The sequence below is a fragment of the Pocillopora damicornis genome, chromosome 10, assembly GCF_964200805.1.
Source record: "Pocillopora damicornis chromosome 10, jaPocDami1.2, whole genome shotgun sequence".
Taxonomy (NCBI): Eukaryota; Metazoa; Cnidaria; class Anthozoa; order Scleractinia; family Pocilloporidae; genus Pocillopora; species Pocillopora damicornis.
In genome coordinates this window covers 23,265,195-23,285,612 of record NC_142679.1, presented here as the reverse complement: position 1 = coordinate 23,285,612, position 20,418 = coordinate 23,265,195, and the positions used below count along the sequence as shown (strand labels likewise).

The window sequence follows — 20,418 nt, the reverse complement described above, 5'->3', positions numbered from 1 at the left end:
ATGACGCAGTTCGTTAATGTTTCCTTCTTTTGTGTACCGGTACACGAGGACACAACCCGATTTTCGGTTATGGTCTGTGCTTAATAGGTGCCTCCGAGGGCTATGGCGATTTTAGCCAGGTAAAGATCATTTGGGATAAAGTGTTTTAATTTACCTATGAACAATAGCGGACGACGAGGTTTGGAATTTTGTATCAACTTTCCAGGGAGAATGTGTCGGAACGCTTTTGTTAGGACTGCCTCTGTCTGACTGATTAAATAGCCACTTTTTGCGAACACTTTGAAACTTAGAGATATCAGCATGATGCTCGCGAGGGCGATCTGGAGTATTGTATTTCTACGAATGGAGAAAAAACTTTGTAAACGTGTGATCAGTTGTAGTTTTATATTCAACTTTCATTCAAGAATTTCATCTCGGCCGAAAGCATTACCGTTGATACTCTACCTCTCTTAAATTGCACGTGCTCGGTTCATTTGGTGTCACATGCAATTAATGACGTCATAGAGCAAAAACTCATCTTCGTGAGCTTACGAGGAAAAATTCGCGATTTCAATTCTTGGTTGAAATTTGTTTACAATGGATAGATTCGTTTCCTTTTTTGGTTATTTACAAAATTATGTTGTCACCGGAAGACGTAGTGGAAGAGTGGAACGTGGAAGCGACTCTCCGAGGAGAATGGAGGAAGAGAATAAAGTTGTTTTCCTACAGGATGAGTCTGGATTCAAGACTGAAGTGATCAAGAAACACTCACAGTGTACCGGATCAGTGAAATCCACAAACGTGGCCGGTGAAGAGTCCTTCTTGGGGGATAGCAAAGACGGTGAACATATAATAGGGAGAAATAAGGAATTCCTGTCTGATAACGTCGAGGATTTAAAATTCCTTCCCCCTGGCAATGTAGGAAATATACCACAAACGAGATTCGCCGACGCGAGGCTCGATTCTTGCAGATGTCAAGCCTCACTCCCCCCAGTTGAAATGCCAGATTCCTCAAGTTTTTTTCTGGCGAGCAGGTTTGTTAAAGATGGTACCGCAAACGATTCACAAAAGAAAAATGTAGGAGAAGGTCCCGGGAAGATACATGAGCATGTCTTGAACAAGCAAGACACCTTGCCCTGCTTTAGTGCCGCCCAGGAGCCACGACCTGGTAAACTAGAGCAAAAAAAGACAGCAGCAGGGGAGGATTGCCACTCACGTGGAAGAAGTTGTCTCCCAGACATCTTCTCCACTGTGGGAAAGCCACTGATCCAAGTTGGACAACCTTCCTTTTATGGCCCCACGGGAAGCATACCAATACATTTGGTTGGTGACAATCCTTACTTTCGTCAAATCATGGAGGGCGAAAGTTCTCCAACACACGACAACAAATCTGGTTCGAACCTTCCAAAGAAGAAAAAGAATAAGAAAAATAAGAGAAAAAATCGAGTTGTTAGTGACGGTGCTTCCGAAAACGTAGAGAAACAAGGTGGTGAGACCAACAAGAAGGAACCAACAGGTAGAACTGTACTGGATGGAAATGTCTGCGCCAAGATCATCAGCGGTAATCATGACTTTCAAGAGGGCAGCGCAAAGCTGAAAGAGAAGTCCAGGGTCGATGGAACTGAAAGCGGGATTAATCCCATCTATGAAAGAAAACAACGGCCGCGCACTTCTCTAGGGAAATGGTTGAAAAAGAGGAGTAACTCTGTTGCACCTGCTCCATACTATGATTTGAAGGATGACGCCCATGAAGACCATTCTGTGCAATTCAAGAAAGTAGCGGCAGATGACATTAGATATACTGAGCAACATGTCTCTTCCAATCCTGAATTGGAAATAAGAAAGGAAAGATCCAGGACATCGTTAAACAATGATGAGCCCTCGTCTAATGGATGTTCGACTTGGTTGGCGTTAGAGAGAAAGGAGAGTGTGTCTAAGTTTGTGGTCCCCGAGGCAGACGTTATCAATGAACAAAGTTCGACAGTGGAGAGAGGAGAATGTTTTGAGATCGTAAACGACAATCCGAGAAGCAAAGAACATACTGACTACCAACCCGCCGTAAGCGTTGATGAAAAGTCAAATAGTTACGAGGAAGACACTTCAGAGGAATCTGCGTTAAAACTACATGCAATGGGAAAGGAGGTAAACGCCACAAATCCAATGCCTAAAGCCTTATGTTGCCAAAGTAGTGACTCATTACAAACTTCATTGGAGGCTAGTGACTTTGGCACCGGCCATACCTCCAGGAAAGAGCACAGCAAAGACAAAGCAGAATCAGTAACAAAACGCAATGAGCGACGTGCTACTAAGAAAAAACAACTTAGTACACTAGACATGAAAAGCGGGCTCACTGAACCTTCAGCGGTTTCGAGGAAGGTATCGAAGTCTAAACTTTGCCAGAAGAGCTCAGAGAAAAAACAAAGTAAAAAGAACAAGAAAGGAGAGGAAGCATTACAGGAGCTGCAAAGGAGTTTCAATTCCGAGAACAAATATGATCTTAACTCAATTTGTCACTATGAAAGTTCTCTGTCAGGTAGGCAGGAGTGCGTCAAGAAAGATTCTACGAGTCATAAAATCAAGAAGAGGGTGAGATTTAAACTGGAACCTGAAATTTTCAACGAAGAACCAAACAGCACCACATTCAACTCAACGTTTAAAACGAGGCGCAACTGGGTAGACAGGAAACCGTCAACATTCGTTCAGCAATTCCGTGCGCTCACGAGCACGGACTGTTTTCAAGGTGGCGCAAGTAACTCACCTCCTATTCCTGACATAAAGCCGAGATGGCATGGGGCTGGACCGTGTTTGCCTTCAATCAAGCGAGAAAAGAAGCCCGACATGGTTCAAGACTTCCTTGAGAAGTACCGGAGAAAGAAGGAGAAAGAGATGGAGGAGGACTTTGAGGGTTTTGGTGAACCTGAACCAGACGAGGTGAAACGAATCCTTGAGCGGCCAGTGACGGCGACGCTTCCACGCTACCCAGCGCACTGGGATCCTGTCCCCACTGAGAGGCCGCCTGGCAGAGGTGGACAAGGATATTGTTTTGGAGTAGTTTGGTCAAAGCCCGAAAAGAGCTTTGGTTCAGATTCATCGTCTGAAGGTAGGGGGGCATGCTACGTATTGCGTAAATTCTTGTTCTTTTTTCGGTGTTTCCATTATGCAAACGTAGTATTTCGTGTTTCATAGATATTCCAGAATTGTTCCGTGATGAAGAGGAAACATTAGTTTTCCAAGGCAAAACTAAGCGGTCGGTGAAGCCAAGAAAAAGCATCCGTGCTGATCATGCTTCCTTGGGCCGTGAAGCTCCAGTTGAAGAACCTACAAGGTGGTGCAGGGTGTCTAGACTTCCCAACCATTCTCTCCCGTCCTCTTCGGAAAGACTGCAATCTACGTACTTGTATGGTGATGGGGTTGCGCTGGAAGATTTCGAGACCACACCAGACGTGTAGGACACCACTACTTTAACCACTGTCACATGTAAAGTGATAATTGATAAATTCTTGTTTCATTTTCGCAGTTTTAATCAAGATTCTTATCATGAAATCCTTGCTTTTATAGGTTAAAGTGGTTCATCCTCAGAGAGGTGTTCATCTTACGATTGAGAGTTGGATTTACACAAATGTTGCACGCGGAGTGCAAACTTTTCAATGAATGCTGAGGAAAAATGATGGGTTTACGGGAAAATAATTTTTGACAATTGTTTTTGAGTTGATTTATGAATAAAGTTGAAAACTTTTTTAAGTCCTTGTTTTCAGTGATTTAGGTTCTTGCCCCACCAACAGTACAACGACAAAACTTCTCCAGTTTTCCTCTCATAGCTGGTAATAGGACGGTCGCACTATGCCACAGATTGAGCATAACTTAGGCTCTATAAGCCCATAAAACCCTTCAGAGTCCAATTCATTACTTTTAATTCGATTCAAACAAACCATACAACTTTTTTGATATTTGTGTTATGTACAACGTTCTCTTGATTGAATTCATACAAATCGTTAGGTCCATAGTAAACAATCTATTTTTCCCAACAATGACTATTTCTTCTCCTAACCTGCTCACAGCAGGTCTTAATATGGAGATAGAGACATGTATAACCTGATCCTATCAGCAAAATGAATGTGAGCAGTCTGCACAAGCTTGTGTAACAAATTTGGAAATACAAGAATTTACAAAATATACCAATATGTCCCTCTCAGAATTAACAAACTTTATACAACCTGAAAAGTGGGAGAATTTGATAGAGAACAGGAGAATCATTTACCTACAGGTTTTCAGCTTAAGCTTCTCAAAAGTTTTTGTTGTCAAAAATATGATGTGGTTCACATTTTTCACTTGTGCTAAGAATTAATAAACCAGTGTTACCTACCTTCATTCCAAAATATTAAGTTCACCAATGAATAAAAGGCAAAAAAAAAAAGAAAAGAAAAAAGCCAAACTGATTTCAAACATTTTAGAAACAAGGTAAAAATTTGAGCCACAACATACATTTCCATGGGATGAAGATGTCTGTATTTCAATGACTCGGACAGTAATATGAAGGTATTTTCTCTAAAACTACTCCATTTGAAGTAACTTCTAAGTTAATGTCCCTATATTATGTACCAAGGAAGGTTAGAGGTATGTTCTCTAAAACCTTGCGGATTCAAACATTTCTTGTAGTAATGTTGACATTGGAATTTCTCCCTCCAGCTTGGCCCGCACTAGCAAGAAATACTGATAGCCTTTAGTGCAAACATCACGAAGAGCTGGTAACCGGAGAAGAAGCTTAGCAAAGCGTCCTGAACGATCAGGGTAATTTAACTCCATGTGATCTTTAAGAGCTGCAAGAAATGACCCTTGAAGTGCTTCAACTGCAATCTTGTCAGAAAGTCCTGATGTTTCTGTAAAACATTTTTAAAAATCAGTTGGATATAATCTTCACAGATGGAATGGTTTAAGGGTCCAAGATTCTTGTAATTTTTGAAGAACATAGCCTTCATGATGAATGCCATGATTTGATTTTGTTTTATGTTCTAATAAATCATTGGAGGGGTGAGGCAAAATTTAACATTCACCTTTTTTTTAGTTACCAATTCCACCTTCAACCCTTCCACTACCAAGATCTCTTCAGAAATCCTCCTTATACTGTCTGTCATAGAATTTTCATAATGTAAATTCAGATAATTTGGTATTGGAACAACTAATAATCACCAAATTGATATTTCCCTTTATCCTCATTACTTGTCTGCTTGATGTTGTATTGATGTTGTAAGGAGAACTTCTGGCTTGGTCACTCATAGGAATTACAAGTTAAACAGTTTTAGTTTCATACTTGCCAAATTCCACTACACAAAAATCAGTCAGAAAAGTTGGTGCCTATTGTAAAATTAATTTCAAAAGATTCTAATGTAAATGTAAGACTAAGTGGCATTCTGCTCTGGACAACAACTCAATTTAAGACAGCAAATTATTTCTGTCAGTAGTAGATGGCAATTTCTATTGGTTTCTTGGCATAACATTCCTCTTGGCTTGAAAATAATACAAAATGATTCAGAATGTAGGACAAGAATAAAGCTTACGGTAAGGTAGTAATATACCATGTAGCTTTCTAAGCATGCAAGACCCTGGAGGCATGTGGTGAGACTCAGACATGCAAATACATAGGTAATTTATTGTTAACAATTGAGTTGAAAATGTAAATTGGCTGCCATAAAGAGTTTAAAGGCTGATGTTTCAAATGTTAGCCCTTCACTCTGATGAAGGGCTAATGCTCATAACATCAGCTTTTAAACTCTTTACGGAAGGCCAACTTACATTTTCAACTCAGTTGTTAATGCTAAATTACCTGTTATAAACTCCCACCAATGCAGCACTACAGTTTCTTCAGAAACTTACCCCCTTTATGCAAATACATAGACAAACAGACAGAGGTAATTTTTCTGACAGAGAGATGGATGTAACTGTGCAAGAATATAGTCAGATAGGCAATTGAAAAAATAGACAGACACTTATCTACTAGACAGACTGACCAAGGTTGATAATGTAAAGTTATGCACTGAAAATCCCTACCTGGATTAGCTAAGAGAATAGTCTTTAAACAAGCAAATTCTACTTGATCCATGGCAAGGGGCCTAAGTCTTTCTACCACATCAAGAATCATGTCAACAATTTCTTTGTTCAACACACTGTAACAATCCTCTCTCTCAAGAAGAGTGGTTGAGTTCATGTACACATACTCTTTGTAAGGAATAGACCTGTAAATGACTCGAAACACAATCAGTTCCATTCCTCCAGCAGTCAACAAAGCAATCTGATCCTTACGGCAAAGATTTTCAAAACCCGGTACCAGTTTGGCCCATTCAACAATCAAATATAGTTCTTTGGTAATTGCAGTGGAAAGTCTGGTAAGCATTCCTTCCCTGCTTTCTGAGCCATCTGCTTCCTTTGGATTCTCATCTGACTCTCCAGGAGGAATAATGCAAGGACTACTTTCCATAAGTTTTTCAATGAGTTCAGAGCAATAAACAATATTTGTGTCTTGATTCACATTTCTCTCAGTTGTTTCATCACATTTCTGTTTCTTTAGTGGATAGAATGATCGTCCACCACGCTTTTTTTCTTTTCTTACCCCTTGAAAAAAATAAATATTTCAATAAAAAAGTGAACATGTAGCAATAATTGTCACTTGCATTGTATGCATGACATAACCTTTTACACTTCAGGCTGGTTTTCACAATATCAGGGCTAGAGTTTTTTCTTAGAAGTGCAGAGAGATGCAAACTAAAGACAAAAAAATAATAAATAAATTACAACAACAACAGAATTGGAAGCAGTATTCCATTGCCATTAGTGCCTCAATAATTGTGATCTTTGAAATCTAGGTTGATTAGGTTATTAAGCCATTTGATGACCTTAGAACTTGCGCTCTGATTGGTTGAATCTTCTGCTTCTGCTTGCTGCTTGAACAATTTAGTTCTTAACTGATCATAAACATATGATTCATCAGCAGGATTGGGAGGAAATGGAACTATTTGGAATCTTCAGACTCCGGTTCCACTAGTATTGTGCTCTTAAGTCTCAGTGCCCTAAGACTCTGGTTATGACTCCTTCTCCGTAGCTTTGAAAAAAAGCCTTAAAGCAAAGTACTGAGAGGGTCAGGATAACTTTTAGGGAAACAAACATATCTGAAGATGGCCAAAGAGTTTGGGTAAAGATGTCTAAAGAAACACAACTTGAAACCAAATTTGTTTTCCAAAATGTGTAAATTTACATTTATAACTAACCCTATTCTCAAATTCTCTCACTAGAAGTGAGGAATTGATTGTTATGTATGAATATCAATAAAAAAAATGATTATCATTTCATGAAACACAGTCTGAAATATATCCCAGTCACCAATCCTACCCATATCTTCACCCTTGCTTAATAACTTGCAGCAACTCAAACCTCAATGCTTAATCAGGGATTTAATTAAGTTTTGAAGTTGACGAATGAAAATATAAAATATAATTGGATAAAATATGCATAACAACAGAACAGCTTTTCTGTTTACATGTTGTCCCACTTTTTACAATAATAATCGAAGGTTCTGTTAATTTCACCAGCATAATAAGTAGAGGTAGATCACATGACACTGCTGTGACTCGTTTCAACATCCTGAAGTCAAACTTATTATCATTTTGTCTCAACACAGTCTAAAGGTCGTTTTTCAGAGATTGGCTGCCTTTAGTAGTATATCAAAATCATTTTATTGATTTTCGCTATTTTTCCCTGCAGTCTAACTCGCAGAAATCGTAATTAAACACTAAGTACATGTTGTCATTTGTCCAGTCGAATTCCTTGATCGAAAGATTACTCTGGCGGAATATTCCTACCTGTGCTTCTTCTCTAATAATCTTTAGATTTTGAATGAAAATCTCTGTAAGAGAAATCAATACCTTCTGCGACCATCCCCACTGTAAAACATTTCTGAAGCCGACAGAACTGACATTTGGCCCGTGACTGCTTGTCTACGGGACAGCTTTCATCAGCAATACACTCATATTTGTCTAGCAGCTCTTTCTGTACTGTCCTCTTAAAGAAACTCTTGCAGCCTTCACAAGTGTTCGCACCGTAATGGTAACCGGAGGCACTATCACTGCATACAACACACCACTTCTCGCTTTCGTCGTCGTTTTTATCAGCCATTCAACAACACGGTTTTACTATCTATTTGGTGCTATTTCTGGACTTCTCGAAGGAAGCCATATTTGTCCTCAACCAAAAGACAAGGCTTAAAGCAAGAATGTAACACCTAGATAAATCTCGGATTATGGTATAGTTTTCCACTTTTGACAGCTACCATAAGCTTCTGAAAACATTGATCCTCGCTACAACTGACACGAGAGCTGGGAAAGAATGAGACAGTATTCTCTTTCCGATCAAGTACCTTTCAAGTCACACATTTCGCAAACATTTCTGGAAATGACGTCATGCATGTCACAAAATGTCTACCGTCTCTCAAGTCACGCTCTCTCATTCGTCTCGGTGACCCGATCAAGTGCCAGTGAACGACCGTAATGACTCTCAGGATCATCTTCTGGACCTCTTTAGCGGCAATTCTTGGCGTTTTAGCCTACAGGGAGCTGGAAGTTGTCACTGTCGGATTCTCGCTAGAGCCGGTGTATATACCAGCAAAGCGGTCAGATGTGTTTCGAATTTTGATGGATGAACCAGAATATTTGGTGATGACTCACTCAATGTGGTAAGAATTTGAATTCAGCCTGAGGTGGGGTATTGGTCTATATTCCACGCCAGCAATCCCTTTGAACTCCAACTATGATAAGTATCACTTACCATGCATTTGGCGATCTGTTTAGTTGTTACTTTCTCATTTCGGAAGAACTAAATAAGTTTTCATGTATAGCTATCTAGCGCTGTAGTAATTAAAGTTCCCTCTCTGGCCATTGAGCCGCAGAGAACTCGGCTCATTACGCCTCACAGTGTTCTCCACAGATTTTGGAGTAGTCAGCCCAATTTGTAAAGTAGCCGGCGGGTGTATGGCGAGTGCCCGAAGGGCACGAGCCCCTAGGGGGGTCCGGGGGCATGCTCCGCCGGAAAATTTTCTAAAAATAGGTCTCCGGAGATGCAATTTGAGGCATTTTGGGCACTCTGTGGCAGGAAAAAATGTGTAATTTTTCTGTCAGTTTTTGTTTATATTTGGAGTCTGTAGTGATAAAAGAAATTATTTATTTCACTTATTTGTCTCCCAATACCAATACAATCATTACTTATTAGTTCACAGCATTTATCCTTTTACTTCTCTCAGTGAATTCAAAGTGAAACGCGATTTACATAAGTTAAGTTGATAAAGTTTTGAGATAACTAATCATCTTCCATATCAAACTCAAAGTCTGAATCAACGCCAGATTCAACATCTCCCATATCCATGGCATCCAGTGCGTCATGACACAAATCAGTATTGCTGGCAACTGCCTGAGCTACAACCTGGACGTTAGCATCAAGTTCAGTTTCCACAGATACTTCGTTGTCTTCCTGGGCTGATCTAGAGGCCTGAAGGTCATCTGGAAATTCGACCTGTACTCCAATATCAGTCTTTGTGGCTGGATGGTAAAGACTGCCTTCATGGTCTGATCCTCCAACCATTGGGAGCTTCTTTAGTGATGGTAGATTTCTGAAGTGCGTCTTTCTCCAGACTTTGGTTGCTTCTACAAGCATCTCCTTGCACTCTTCGTCACCATGATCGGGACCATTTAGAGAAATGTGGAGCAGGCTGGCCATCATGTCATTCTTGAGTCGACTTCTCAACCTGCTCTTTACCCTCTTTACTGCACTTGCACCCCGTTCTACAACTGCATTGGACATGGGCTGGGTGAGGCAAATCTGAGCCGCATCCACAATTTGTGGGAAGTTGATTCTGTGAGCCACCTGCTCTTTAACGACTTTTCTCAAAATGAACTCAGTTGGAGAGAGGTCATCTTTTCCCCTGAGAACAGCAGAGGGTACCTTCCATGATGACATCAGGTACTTGAAGTTGTACCACTGCGCAAGTGTGTGATCTTTGTCAAACTGGAACTGCTTGCACAGCACGTTTACTTCATCCACACCATACTTCTTGAAGGCTGGATCTTCTGGCTTTGGGAGGCAGGTCGGATCGAAGATGGAAAATGCTTCAAGAACGGGTGCAGCCTCTTGAAATCTTCTATCTAGGTTCCTCTCGAGGGCAGTTGTGTAGTTTATTACTAGATTTTTCAGGAATGCCTCTACCTGGCCATCATCTTTAAGCTCCATTCCAAAGAGGCATAGTCTCCACCTGGTTGAATGGCTGTTTGCAACTCTGGAACAAGGTCAAAAGAGGACCGGATTTCAGAAATTCTGGATTTGGTGCTATCAAGTGCAGGTCTGATGGAGGTGTAGCATGTGTGATCTTTTTGGAACAGCTTGCTAAGGGTATTAAGATGAGGTAGAACTGCATTCAATAGAAGCATCGTGCCAACAAACTTGGTGTTGTTCATTCTCTGGAGAAGACCTTGAGCTGTAGCATCAGCTTCCTTAAACTGCCTCAATGTCTGCATCAGGGCAACAAGATTTCGGCAGACGCTTGATACACTTTGGCCAGTTGAAAGCCACCGCGTCCTGCAAGCTTTCTGTATCTTGACTGCCAGAGACTTTGACAGTTTTTTCTGTTTTGCAGGGTCATCATTAGCATTAGCCAGCTTTATTTTCTGAAGTGACACACAGACCTTCACAAATGCTGAGCAACGTTTTGGATACTCCAGCCACTTCCACAACTGACGAAGGGTAACTTCGATGGTCTGGATATACTTCACAGTGTCATTAGCATCACTGCATGCCAAGGCAAGCCTGTGATTAATGCAGTGACTGCGCACCATGATGCTACACACCTTTTGAAGCCTGGCACCAACACCATTATTTTTGCCAGTCATGACACTAGCACCATCTGAGCCAAAACCACAAACTAAAGCAAGGTTTAGACCACAGGCCTTCAGCTCCTCAGTGATGATCCTTGTGAGAGTCTCAGAATCTGCGGATTCTGATGTCTCAAGAACATCTTTCACCTCAAGAAAATCAAAATGTGTCTTCCCTTCCTCATCAACATAACCAACATAGATCAACAGCTGCTCTAGGGTAGCACAATCCGTCACCTCGTCAACTAAGATACTAAACCACTTGGCTTCCTTGACCCTTTGAATCAGTTTCTCCTTGATAAGCTGACCAAGGAGGAGGCGCATCTCCCGCTGACTTCGTTCACTTGTATTTTTGAATTCTCGCATTTCCGTGACACCAATGTGCTTTTCCAAATCAATCAGGGAGAGAAGTTTCTTGTTAGCCACTTCTTCTTTTCCAAGCCAATAAGAGCTCAGGAATGCGTTGTAGGTTACTTTATCAGCCACCTCGTGAGCCACTTTATACTGGTTAGCCAAGGATAAATTCCTTCTCTCCAACTCACAGATTACTGTCGACGTATGTCCACTGGCTCTTGTATGGTCACTAACAGCACTATGCTTGTAGTTGGTGGATGGTGCTAAGTTGAATATGTTCTGTTTGTTATACTTGTTTTTGGTGTTATGAACACGGCACAGTAGGCAGAACATCCCTTCCCCTTCACAGTACACCAACCACCACATGCCTGAGATTAAAAAAAACAAAAACAAACACACAAAAAAACAGGCATTGTTTTTTGTAGTCATTGTAAAAAGCAGAACTGAATTTATAATAAAGTAAACATTTTTTTCAGAAAATGTTTTAATATCGACAAAACACTGTGTCATTTACCTGTTTTGTCGCAGAATGAAGTTTTTCTGTCAGTGAGCCATTAGTGTTTGAACATGTCCACTCCTTTCTTTTTCCCTTCTGTTGTTTTTTTCTGGCTTTGAATTCTGGCTCTTTCAACTTCAGATACGTCTGAGCATTTGCCACAACAGGTGTAGAAGCTATGAAGCTGCTTCTTTTCCATCGCATCTGAAAAATACTCTTCTAACAGAGAGATTGCTTCTGGAGTTGGTAACATGTCCGGCATTAGATTTGTACTTTCTTCAAGAGAACTTGGCCTTTGCTCTCCGCCAGCACTGCAGGAACTTTGTATGCATTGCTGTTCAGAGGTAGTTGCATTTTCAAGAGAGAGCTGCTGAGTACTAGATGAAGCTAAAATGGAATGATTTAGAGTGGGGAAAAACAGATGACGTTTATTTTTTAACTCTATTTTACAAAAATTAAATTTGTTTCAAAATTGGAAGCTTTCAAATCGAAGTTTTTGATTCTCCTTCTTTTTAATTTTACTTGATTAACTTGAATTCTTTCGTCAGGCGCGAAAACCAAAACTCTGTAGATGCGAAGAGACTGGGCCCGACTTTCAACATGGCCGCCATTTCTTGGTCGTGTGCACGTGTGCTTACTCTTTACCGACAAGGAAGGAAATGTAAACTCGTGAATATCTACCTTGGTTTTTGTAATATATTGTGTTTCTTAACCTATAAGAGTTTTCACATGCTTGCAAACCACCTCGGGATGAAGTTATCTCGAACGAACCTACAAGTTTAACATTGCGCGACCGAACAGCTGATCGGATGGCACATGGTAATGTATGAGGACTTAAACCTCCTTTTAATAAACTTACCGATTTCTCTTGGTTCCTTGGGAATAAGGAAACTTGTTATTTTTCCTCTTTTCCCACTCATTTGATTTTCCACGGATTTTCGCTTTGACATCTCCCTAAGACTCAATGTAAATTTTCTTGTCGTAATGACGGGATCGTACTGTCGATTTGTTCTCATCCACTCTTTCCGAAAAACGAACTGGAACGATGGAAATTACGAAATATTTTGACAGAATTGCGGCAAAAGTTGATGTTTAATTGACAGCTTCCGGCCAATGCACTTTAACACGATTATTTTCGGTGTAGATGTCTGTCTTCAGGTAAATAAAATAACATTTCCATTGTTATCTTCCTGGAGCGTACTAGACTAAGCTATTGTTTATCGTTTCCTTCGGAAATAACATGAACGCGTACTGTTTTTGGTACTTGAAATTTTTAGCCGAAAACACGCAACGTGCGAAATTATTTTACAGAAACTAAAGGATAATTTTTCTTTGTTTTTGTTTAACGTGAGTAGCCGGCGCTTGATACACGAGTAGCCGGCGAAAACGCCGGCCGCCGGCGCTTCTGGAGAACACTGCGCCTCACTCATCTGATATGATCAAATTCAATGTATTTTAAGGAATTTCTCTTCTTTGTTCTAGCACTGGTGTAAGCAACATAGTCCGATTGCAAGGCGAAGATGGAAAAAGGATCGTGGAATTTGACATTGATGAGAACCCTGTTTTATTTGGAGTCTACGAAAAAAATGTTACTTTCCATCTTATCACAAGGGAGATACTAGAGGATACTATCATTCAGAGTACAGCGGATTTGTTGGGAGGAATGTTCAAGATAAAACAAGGATATGATCTTGCGGATGCTAAAAATGGCAGAGACGGGACATTGTTGGTGAATATACTGCTCCTCGCATACTTGGAGGATATGTATTGAGGGAGGCGATTCCTTCTCACGAAGCAATAACTCAAAATTTAAGGCAGAATTTTAGAGAGATATATCAGAAAATTAAGGTTGATACTTAAGACCTGCACTGTTTGCACGAAAATGCTAAACGAGCTTGAGAATAGCGACGCGAAGCGATGAGGTTACCAAGGTAATCAAGTATTATCAACTGAGTTGATACCGTAAATAGTTTAATGAAAGCCGAAGTTGCGAGCGTTAGGCCTTCGTCAGAGCGATCAACCAAGGTAACAGCTGTATGGCTCAAAAGTTTATGAAATGACGCGGTGATGATGAAAGTGATACTGATAAAATTTCTTTGACAGAAAAGGAGAACTTTTTGTTTTATTTCCACATAATAAAACAGTACTATACCTATCATAACAACATTAAAAGGCTTTGACCCCAGAAAGTTAGTCTCGACCATAAGGTGGTTTTGAAAGACTGGGAACCAACGTGGCATTTGTGGGATAGTTCATGACTTTTTACACGACATGTGCTCCTTTTTTTCGGTATCGATTGCTGTCCCTCATGTCTTAAATCTTTCCCTTAGAACAGATGCTTGCCTTTAGAAAAATGTTAACGATTACTAGTATTTTCCTCCTGGGCTTAAAGTTTCTTTTTGCACAAGCGAAATATCAGGCGACGTGGGAGTCGCTTGATTCGCGGCCACTTCCCTCCTGGTACGACGATGCGAAGTTCGGAATTTTTATGCACTGGGGGGTGTATGCTGTTCCGAGTTTTGGCTCCGAATGGTTCTGGTGGCATTGGAAAGGAGAAAATGATCCAAAATACGTTGAGTTTATGAAAAAGAATTATCGTCCGGGTTTCTCCTATGCCGATTTTGCGCCGATGTTCAGGGCTGAATTTTTCGACCCTGATCTGTGGGCGGACATGTTGGCTCGATCTGGTGCCAGGTTTGTGGGACGATTTTTTTATGATTTTTTTAAAGGTTGCCATTCTTTTAATACTCTCATTTATAGAGTGTTTCTTTATAGTACGAAAATTGGGCATTTCAAGCTTTCCGAAGCAGTTGAGACAAGCTGAACTAAGAAAATTATGCAATTTATGTAGTTATCCTTAGAAATGGTTTCTAAAATAGGTGGTTTTGTAATAAGTACCTGCATCACAAAGGGTTCTCTTTGTGAAACTTTTTATGTTTACAACTTGACCTATTTTCGTAGATTAAATCTCTTGGTTTGAGAGTTTTGAGGATTTGATTAAACATGCTATATTCAGCTTCAGCAGACATTCCTTGATATCTGACAGATGTTAGTTCCAGTTTCAGCATCAAAGCTATTCGAACAAAATCTGCTGAGAGCGCATTTTCTCTTAAGATTTTTTTGGAAGTGATGATATTATATAATTTTTTTTAATGGGTGACAAGTCCTTTTACTTAATCAAGTCTTGTTACTCTACAGACTTGTTCTTTGCATAGTTGATGACTATACCATGACCAACAGTCTCAATTTATCTCTATAGTCTTAAGTAGGTCTGGGATATGCAGTGTGTGTACCAGGCTTGTTGGCTCATCCCTCCTCCCCTCTCAACCATGCTCAACTGCTCATTTTCTGTGATGGCAATCTCTACTGCCAATTAAGTTTGTGATAATATCCCTTCTTCTCTATGGGAATCATTGCATAACTCTCATTTTGCAAAGGTAAACTTTATTCTTAAGAAACTAACATATTCAAGTAGAAGGAGCTTTTCTTTAGGAGAGAGGATCAACAACATAAAGTCAGCTACTACTTTTATAACAACTAGGCTGGAAGAAGTAATGCCTTACTTTTATAATTATTTTCATCTTTGATAGATATGTTGTTTTGACAAGTAAACACCATGAGGGCTGGACAAACTGGAGGTCAAATGTCTCTTGGAACTGGAACTCCGTCAATAATGGTCCTCATAGGGATCTTGTTGGTAAGCAAGCTTTTGGTCTCAACTTGGGCATTCTATTTTATGCTTTTTGTAATCTTTTTGTAAGGCCAGATTTACTTTGCAATCACCTAAAGTCTCACTGAACATTTCCAAGTTGGTCCTCCACAACCAAAATGGCACTTTCTTTAAAGTTGTATTTGTGCCACTGTATGTTTTGATAAAATAGGAATCCTTCATGTTGGCAGATACAAAAGAAAAAGCCAGACCTATTATAGTGCATGCTCAGAACTGATGCCCACCATGATATTGTTCTTGAAACATTGTGCAAAAATAACATGGTCATTTTATTTGTCTTGAACAGGTGATCTAGCATCAGCCATTAGGAAGCGCACTAACATCACATTTGGTTTGTACTATTCCCTTTATGAATGGTTTAACCCTCTTTATCTAGAAGATAAAGAAAATAAATTTGCCACACAGACATATGTTGATGTAAGTTGAACTCTTAAGGATAAATTCTGTTTTAATACTTGAACTCCCATAAGTGACCAGGACAAAGTTTCTCTTTACAATAACAGTACACTTTCAAGCTGATGGGTGACGAAAATAAAGAAAAAAAATCAATTAAAGGATTATTAGTTGATTCAGTACCAAATTCTCTTAACTAACATTATAGGAGTTGTGGGGCAGATGGTAAAGAGAACTACTGATAAGATCATGAGAGTGAAAGGGTTAACCCTTTAACTCTGAATATCTGATTGTGAATTCTCCCCACTAGCTGCTATATGTTTCCTTATGAGTAAGTTGCAAGAATTTGGTGTCAGATTGAGAGAGCAACTTGAACCTAATAAGTTTTAATATTCTTATTGCCTGTTTGCTGGATAATGGTTAGATATTTTAGGGAGAAGTTACTTTTTAATGACTCCTGGGGGTTAAAGGGTTAAATGAACATTTTAGCACTGTTTTATACGTTTTTCTGATCTTGCATTCTCCCCAGCTACATGTAAATCATGGATTTGTTCTCAAGGCTGTCAACCAAACCTAATAATGCATTTTTGTATTGATGTGGAATATTTTCTTAATAAGATATTGATGAGGCAGTTTTTTTTAAATATATATTTATTGTTAGATGTGGAATTGTAGACTGTGCAGTTTTTTCTGTACTGTTACTTTTAGTTTCACCATTATCCTGGTACCGTAATTTCTGGCTATTTACCCGTGCGGCAGATTACCTGCAAATGTCAATTTTTGCAATTGTGACAAAAAAAATTTAAACAGATCATCTGCACTGGCAGAAAACCTGCACCTAAGAGCAAAAGAAAATCGTCAACTTACGCAAAGTTCCACCATTGTTTTTGTTGACATGATATCCTTTAGCATGCAATTAATAAATTTTCACACTTCCTGTTCTCGATGTTTCTTATAGAATGAAACAAAGAAATGGCTTGAAACATGAAAATACTCTTTAACTCATGGCAGTGCTAGCTAAGAAAATTTCACTGATGTGTCAAATATTCTGTCGTGCTGTTGTTCTGTAAAATTATCTTATTACCTGCACCTTCCCATAACTTGCACCAACAACTGTCTGTGGAAAAATTAACAGATTACCCATGGGTAATTGGCTAGAAATTATGGTACTAAATATCTGAATGAAACTCCTGGATAATATGTACTTTCTGTTTTTTAATAAAGGAAATTATGCTACCCCAGATGTATGATATTGTAGAGAATTACAAGCCAGAGTATATTTGGTCAGATGGTGACTGGGAAGCTAGTGATTCTTACTGGAAGAGTAAAGAATTTCTTGCATGGCTGTACAATGACAGGTAACATTTCATTGCAGGAGAACAAAATGACAAAATTTTAAGGTGAAACCACTTGTAAAAATTAGTAAATACTTAGTTTAGAGAATTGCCCTCAAAGTTATCTTCACAGTTGGTTATTCTTCTTAAAAATAAAGAATTTACTCCAAAATGTTTGCAAACTTAGAGTTTTAAAATTCATGACTGTGTCCTGTGTAAGAATCTTCTGATATAATCACACAATACATGTTTGCAAGCTTAAAGTTTTTAAATTCATGACTGTGTCCTGTGTAAGAATCTACCAGAAGCAACTGGCATCAAGTTGTAATTAACTAGAACAAATCTGGCCCCAAGGCCACTTAACATCAAACATGTACTGTAAGGAACCTACTTTGGGACTTTCTAAGCCCATGACAGTAATATAAGTCAGTGGGTTTAAGTGAATTTCTCACACTTTGTTTTCAGTCCTGTTAAAGACACTGTGGTGGTGAATGACCGCTGGGGTGTTGGTGATATGTGTCACCATGGTGGTGTGTTTACTTGTGCTGACAGATATAATCCAGGTAACGTATAAAAAAGTATACACCATCCCTTAATTGTGTATTAATCTTATTTTCATATCTTTTTGTTAAAATTGTAAAACTTTTATAATTTTTCTCAAAATTTTAGAGGCAACATTACATTTTGCTGTTGGTGGAGTGTAGATCTTAATATCAGATTTATTAAAAAGGTATTTCTGTCCATTTTCAGGTGTTTTGCAGAAACACAAATGGGAAGATGCCATGACAGTTGATAAAGATTCATGGGGATATCGAAGAAACACAACTATCTCAGACTTTCTAACTATGGATAACCTGACCAGTATCCTTGCTTCAACTGTGAGGTTAGAATCTTAAAATGTTCTTCTTTTCCCTGTGTCTTTTCCCTATCCATTGTGGTTCAGGTGCCTGCAGTATTTACTCCAGCTCTCATTGTTGCTCTTCTTGTCATCCCCTCACTCCTGATTCCTCTTATTAATCACTGTCTTTTCTCTTTTCTTTTATCACTATTGACTTTCCTCATGATTTTTTTTTCATAATGTCACCTTTCCTTATTTTAAACAAGTGATTTCCTTAGTCTAGTATACAGATGTTAGCATAGCTGGTTATGGAATAAAACTAATCATGAGACATTTTTCCCTGAGGCACAAGAGAGCTGGTCTGATTTTTTATTGTCACTAATTTATTAAATTATTTTTACTCTCCCTCTGAACAGTTGTGGTGGTAACATGCTGATGAATGTTGGCCCAACAGCAGATGGTCGAATTGACCCAATTTTTCAGGAACGTCTTGAACAAATGGGAGACTGGCTGAATGTTAATGGGGAAGGTATTTATGGAACCAAGCCTTGGCGAGTTCAAAATGATACCTTAACCCCTAAGATATGGTAAGTATTATTTTCCCAAAGAATAAAAGTCATCTCTGTATTTCATTACAGAGCTTAAAAAAAATTACCACCTTTTCCTTTTTCTGTCAACACACACATAAAGCTTTATACAAATTGCTAGTAGTAGTGTCATGCCCAATGTGTGTTTCATATGAACTAAGTGAATAAGGCCCAATTTACCATAGAGTCTCTGTGGCTGAGTGGTGGAGTGACAAAAGGTCTGAGGTTTAGTTCTTCCTGGGACTCAGAAGTTTGTACCTTTTCCTTGTTGGTCTCATTATTTTTTCTTTGCTTATGAAAATTACAGTGCTCACAATGTATCAAAAGTGAAGTTCATTTCAGAATTGAATGTACATGTACATGTACATGTACAGCAAGTAGTGGAGCAAAACTTATGTGAATGTAATCCAAAAGATAATTGAGTTATTACTCACCTTTACTCTGATAAACCTGGATACATAGATTGGTCTGTTACAACTTTTGCTATCTTTCCACAGGTACACCAGCAAACCTGGGCTGACATATGCTATTGCACTGGAGTGGCCCAAAGAGGAGACACTATATCTTGGGTCACCTGTGCCTGCTGAGAATGCAACCGTTAATCTGCTTGGTCTACCAGGAGTTGAGTTTCCTTGGAAGCCTCTTTCAGAAAAGGGAGGAATGAAAATAATTATTCCACCCCTGTCTGCCTCTGACCTGCCCTGTCAGTGGGCATGGGTGTTTAAAATGACTAATGTCAAATAAAAAGTGTGAGAAAATACAACTGCAGGCCTTGTATACAACTAGAGGCATTAAATTGGGAATCATAAGTATGTGTAGAAGTAATGTCCTTTTTTTATTTTATTAATGTAGAGTTGAATTTTTTCCAAGGACGTAACAAGTGAAAACTCTGCCAACTGGCTCTGTTTTAGTGTAAGCACCAACAGCCTAGCAGTGGCCTAATCCTTATGAGGAAATAATTTGATACTTATTCCACTAATTTAAGAGCACTTCTGTAAAACAGTGCAGATTTTGTATGGTTATGTGAGGTACAGGTTTTGTATGGCATTAGGAAATTGTAGACTTTTTCATAAGTTAGAGTTTCATGGATGTAATGTAGAGTATAGGTACACAATTTAAACTGTTTCCTCCAAATGTAAAATCATGAACAAGTGGAGTGCAATTTGGGCTGAAATCATATGCATGATTTAAAAATCGAACAAGCCCACAGCACGAGTTTGATTTGTAATCACAAGTATGATTTCAGACTAAAATTGCATGACACAAGGTTCAGTTACCACTTTATTACATCCATTTTGAAATCGCCCAAATACAGGACTTGATCAGTTCAGATATTCTATTAATGCAGTACTGAGCTGGTTTGAAATTAAATTCATCCATTGTTTTGGGGGAAAAATAAGAGTTGTGGAAACAAAAGTTGCAAAATTTGCCATATGATACTCTTTGTCTTTTATTTTCCTGCAATTTGATTGGTTTCTTTAAACAAGCCTTGAAATCTGATTGGTTGTTTTTTTTTTTAGTGTAGCCTCATTGCTTGGGAAAAAGATGTGATTCAAAGCAAAAAATGGTGGGATTCGTGAATAAATTGCACCATTTAGAGCCAATCAGATTACAGGGACCACCAATGATTTCAAAATGGGTATAATAAATGAAAAAAACAAAAAGAAATTAAAAGCTTGAAGCAAGGTAAGAGGATGATGGGAGGAAAGCAGTATTACTACAGCCATAGCAGTTGATTATGAAGGAATTTATGTGTGTTAATAAAATTATCAATCAAACATTCAAACAATGATGATTTTTGTG

At 39.0% G+C, this 20,418-nt stretch overlaps 4 protein-coding genes, 1 long non-coding RNA gene and 1 pseudogene across 6 annotated transcripts; 3 read left to right on the top strand and 3 right to left on the bottom strand.

The window, feature by feature from the left end:
* The first annotated feature begins 508 nt into the window (after positions 1-508).
* Positions 509-3,715, top strand: LOC149039475 (uncharacterized). The gene is made up of 3 exons (XM_089185538.1): positions 509-3,079; positions 3,166-3,456; positions 3,538-3,715. Exons 1-2 carry the CDS (start codon positions 577-579, stop codon positions 3,426-3,428), a joined length of 2,766 nt encoding a protein of 921 aa, XP_089041664.1. The 5' UTR covers positions 509-576; the 3' UTR covers positions 3,429-3,456; positions 3,538-3,715.
* Positions 3,716-3,866: 151 nt separating this feature from the next.
* On the bottom strand, positions 3,867-8,266 carry LOC113671412 (retinoic acid receptor RXR-gamma-A). Its single transcript, XM_027187597.2, has 3 exons — positions 7,893-8,266; positions 6,025-6,585; positions 3,867-4,856 (listed from the first exon to the last, which is right to left on the bottom strand). The coding sequence occupies exons 1-3, from the start codon at positions 8,140-8,142 to the stop codon at positions 4,603-4,605; spliced, it is 1,065 nt and encodes a 354-aa protein (XP_027043398.2). The 5' UTR covers positions 8,143-8,266; the 3' UTR covers positions 3,867-4,602.
* Positions 8,267-8,454: 188 nt separating this feature from the next.
* LOC113671416 (uncharacterized) lies at positions 8,455-13,922 on the top strand (annotated as a pseudogene). Its single transcript, XR_016180610.1, has 2 exons — positions 8,455-8,698; positions 13,216-13,922. The product of XR_016180610.1 is annotated as an uncharacterized LOC113671416 (transcript).
* Positions 9,167-13,151, bottom strand: LOC113686626 (zinc finger protein 862). Its single transcript, XM_027204273.2, has 2 exons — positions 11,752-13,151; positions 9,167-11,605 (listed from the first exon to the last, which is right to left on the bottom strand). The coding sequence occupies exon 2, from the start codon at positions 11,601-11,603 to the stop codon at positions 10,218-10,220; it is 1,386 nt and encodes a 461-aa protein (XP_027060074.2). The 5' UTR covers positions 11,604-11,605; positions 11,752-13,151; the 3' UTR covers positions 9,167-10,217.
* A 91-nt stretch (positions 13,923-14,013) lies between the features above and the next one.
* LOC113671411 (alpha-L-fucosidase) lies at positions 14,014-20,401 on the top strand. The gene is made up of 8 exons (XM_027187596.2): positions 14,014-14,427; positions 15,324-15,430; positions 15,750-15,880; positions 17,081-17,214; positions 17,656-17,753; positions 17,941-18,073; positions 18,445-18,615; positions 19,113-20,401. The coding sequence occupies exons 1-8, from the start codon at positions 14,069-14,071 to the stop codon at positions 19,357-19,359; spliced, it is 1,380 nt and encodes a 459-aa protein (XP_027043397.2). The 5' UTR covers positions 14,014-14,068; the 3' UTR covers positions 19,360-20,401.
* Positions 14,877-19,189, bottom strand: LOC149039474 (uncharacterized). Its single transcript, XR_016180616.1, has 2 exons — positions 19,050-19,189; positions 14,877-16,973 (listed from the first exon to the last, which is right to left on the bottom strand). It is a non-coding gene; the product is annotated as an uncharacterized LOC149039474 (long non-coding RNA).
* Positions 20,402-20,418: the final 17 nt, after the last annotated feature.

Excerpts from the sequence above, each read along its gene's own strand:
- LOC149039475 (XM_089185538.1), top strand. The coding sequence starts at position 577 with ATGGATAGATTCGTTTCCTTTTTTGGTTATTTACAAAATTATGTTGTC. Across the intron at positions 3,080-3,165 it reads TTCAGATTCATCGTCTGAAG|ATATTCCAGAATTGTTCCGT; the intron begins GTAGGGGGGCAT and ends CGTGTTTCATAG.
- LOC113671412 (XM_027187597.2), bottom strand. The coding sequence starts at position 8,142 with ATGGCTGATAAAAACGACGACGAAAGCGAGAAGTGGTGTGTTGTATGC. Across the intron at positions 6,586-7,892 it reads AGTGGGGATGGTCGCAGAAG|GGGTAAGAAAAGAAAAAAAG; the intron begins GTATTGATTTCT and ends ATTTTTTTCAAG. Across the intron at positions 4,857-6,024 it reads TATTCTCTTAGCTAATCCAG|AAACATCAGGACTTTCTGAC; the intron begins GTAGGGATTTTC and ends AATGTTTTACAG.
- LOC113686626 (XM_027204273.2), bottom strand. The coding sequence starts at position 11,603 with ATGTGGTGGTTGGTGTACTGTGAAGGGGAAGGGATGTTCTGCCTACTG.
- LOC113671411 (XM_027187596.2), top strand. The coding sequence starts at position 14,069 with ATGCTTGCCTTTAGAAAAATGTTAACGATTACTAGTATTTTCCTCCTG. Across the intron at positions 15,431-15,749 it reads TCCTCATAGGGATCTTGTTG|GTGATCTAGCATCAGCCATT; the intron begins GTAAGCAAGCTT and ends TGTCTTGAACAG. Across the intron at positions 18,074-18,444 it reads ATCCTTGCTTCAACTGTGAG|TTGTGGTGGTAACATGCTGA; the intron begins GTTAGAATCTTA and ends CCCTCTGAACAG.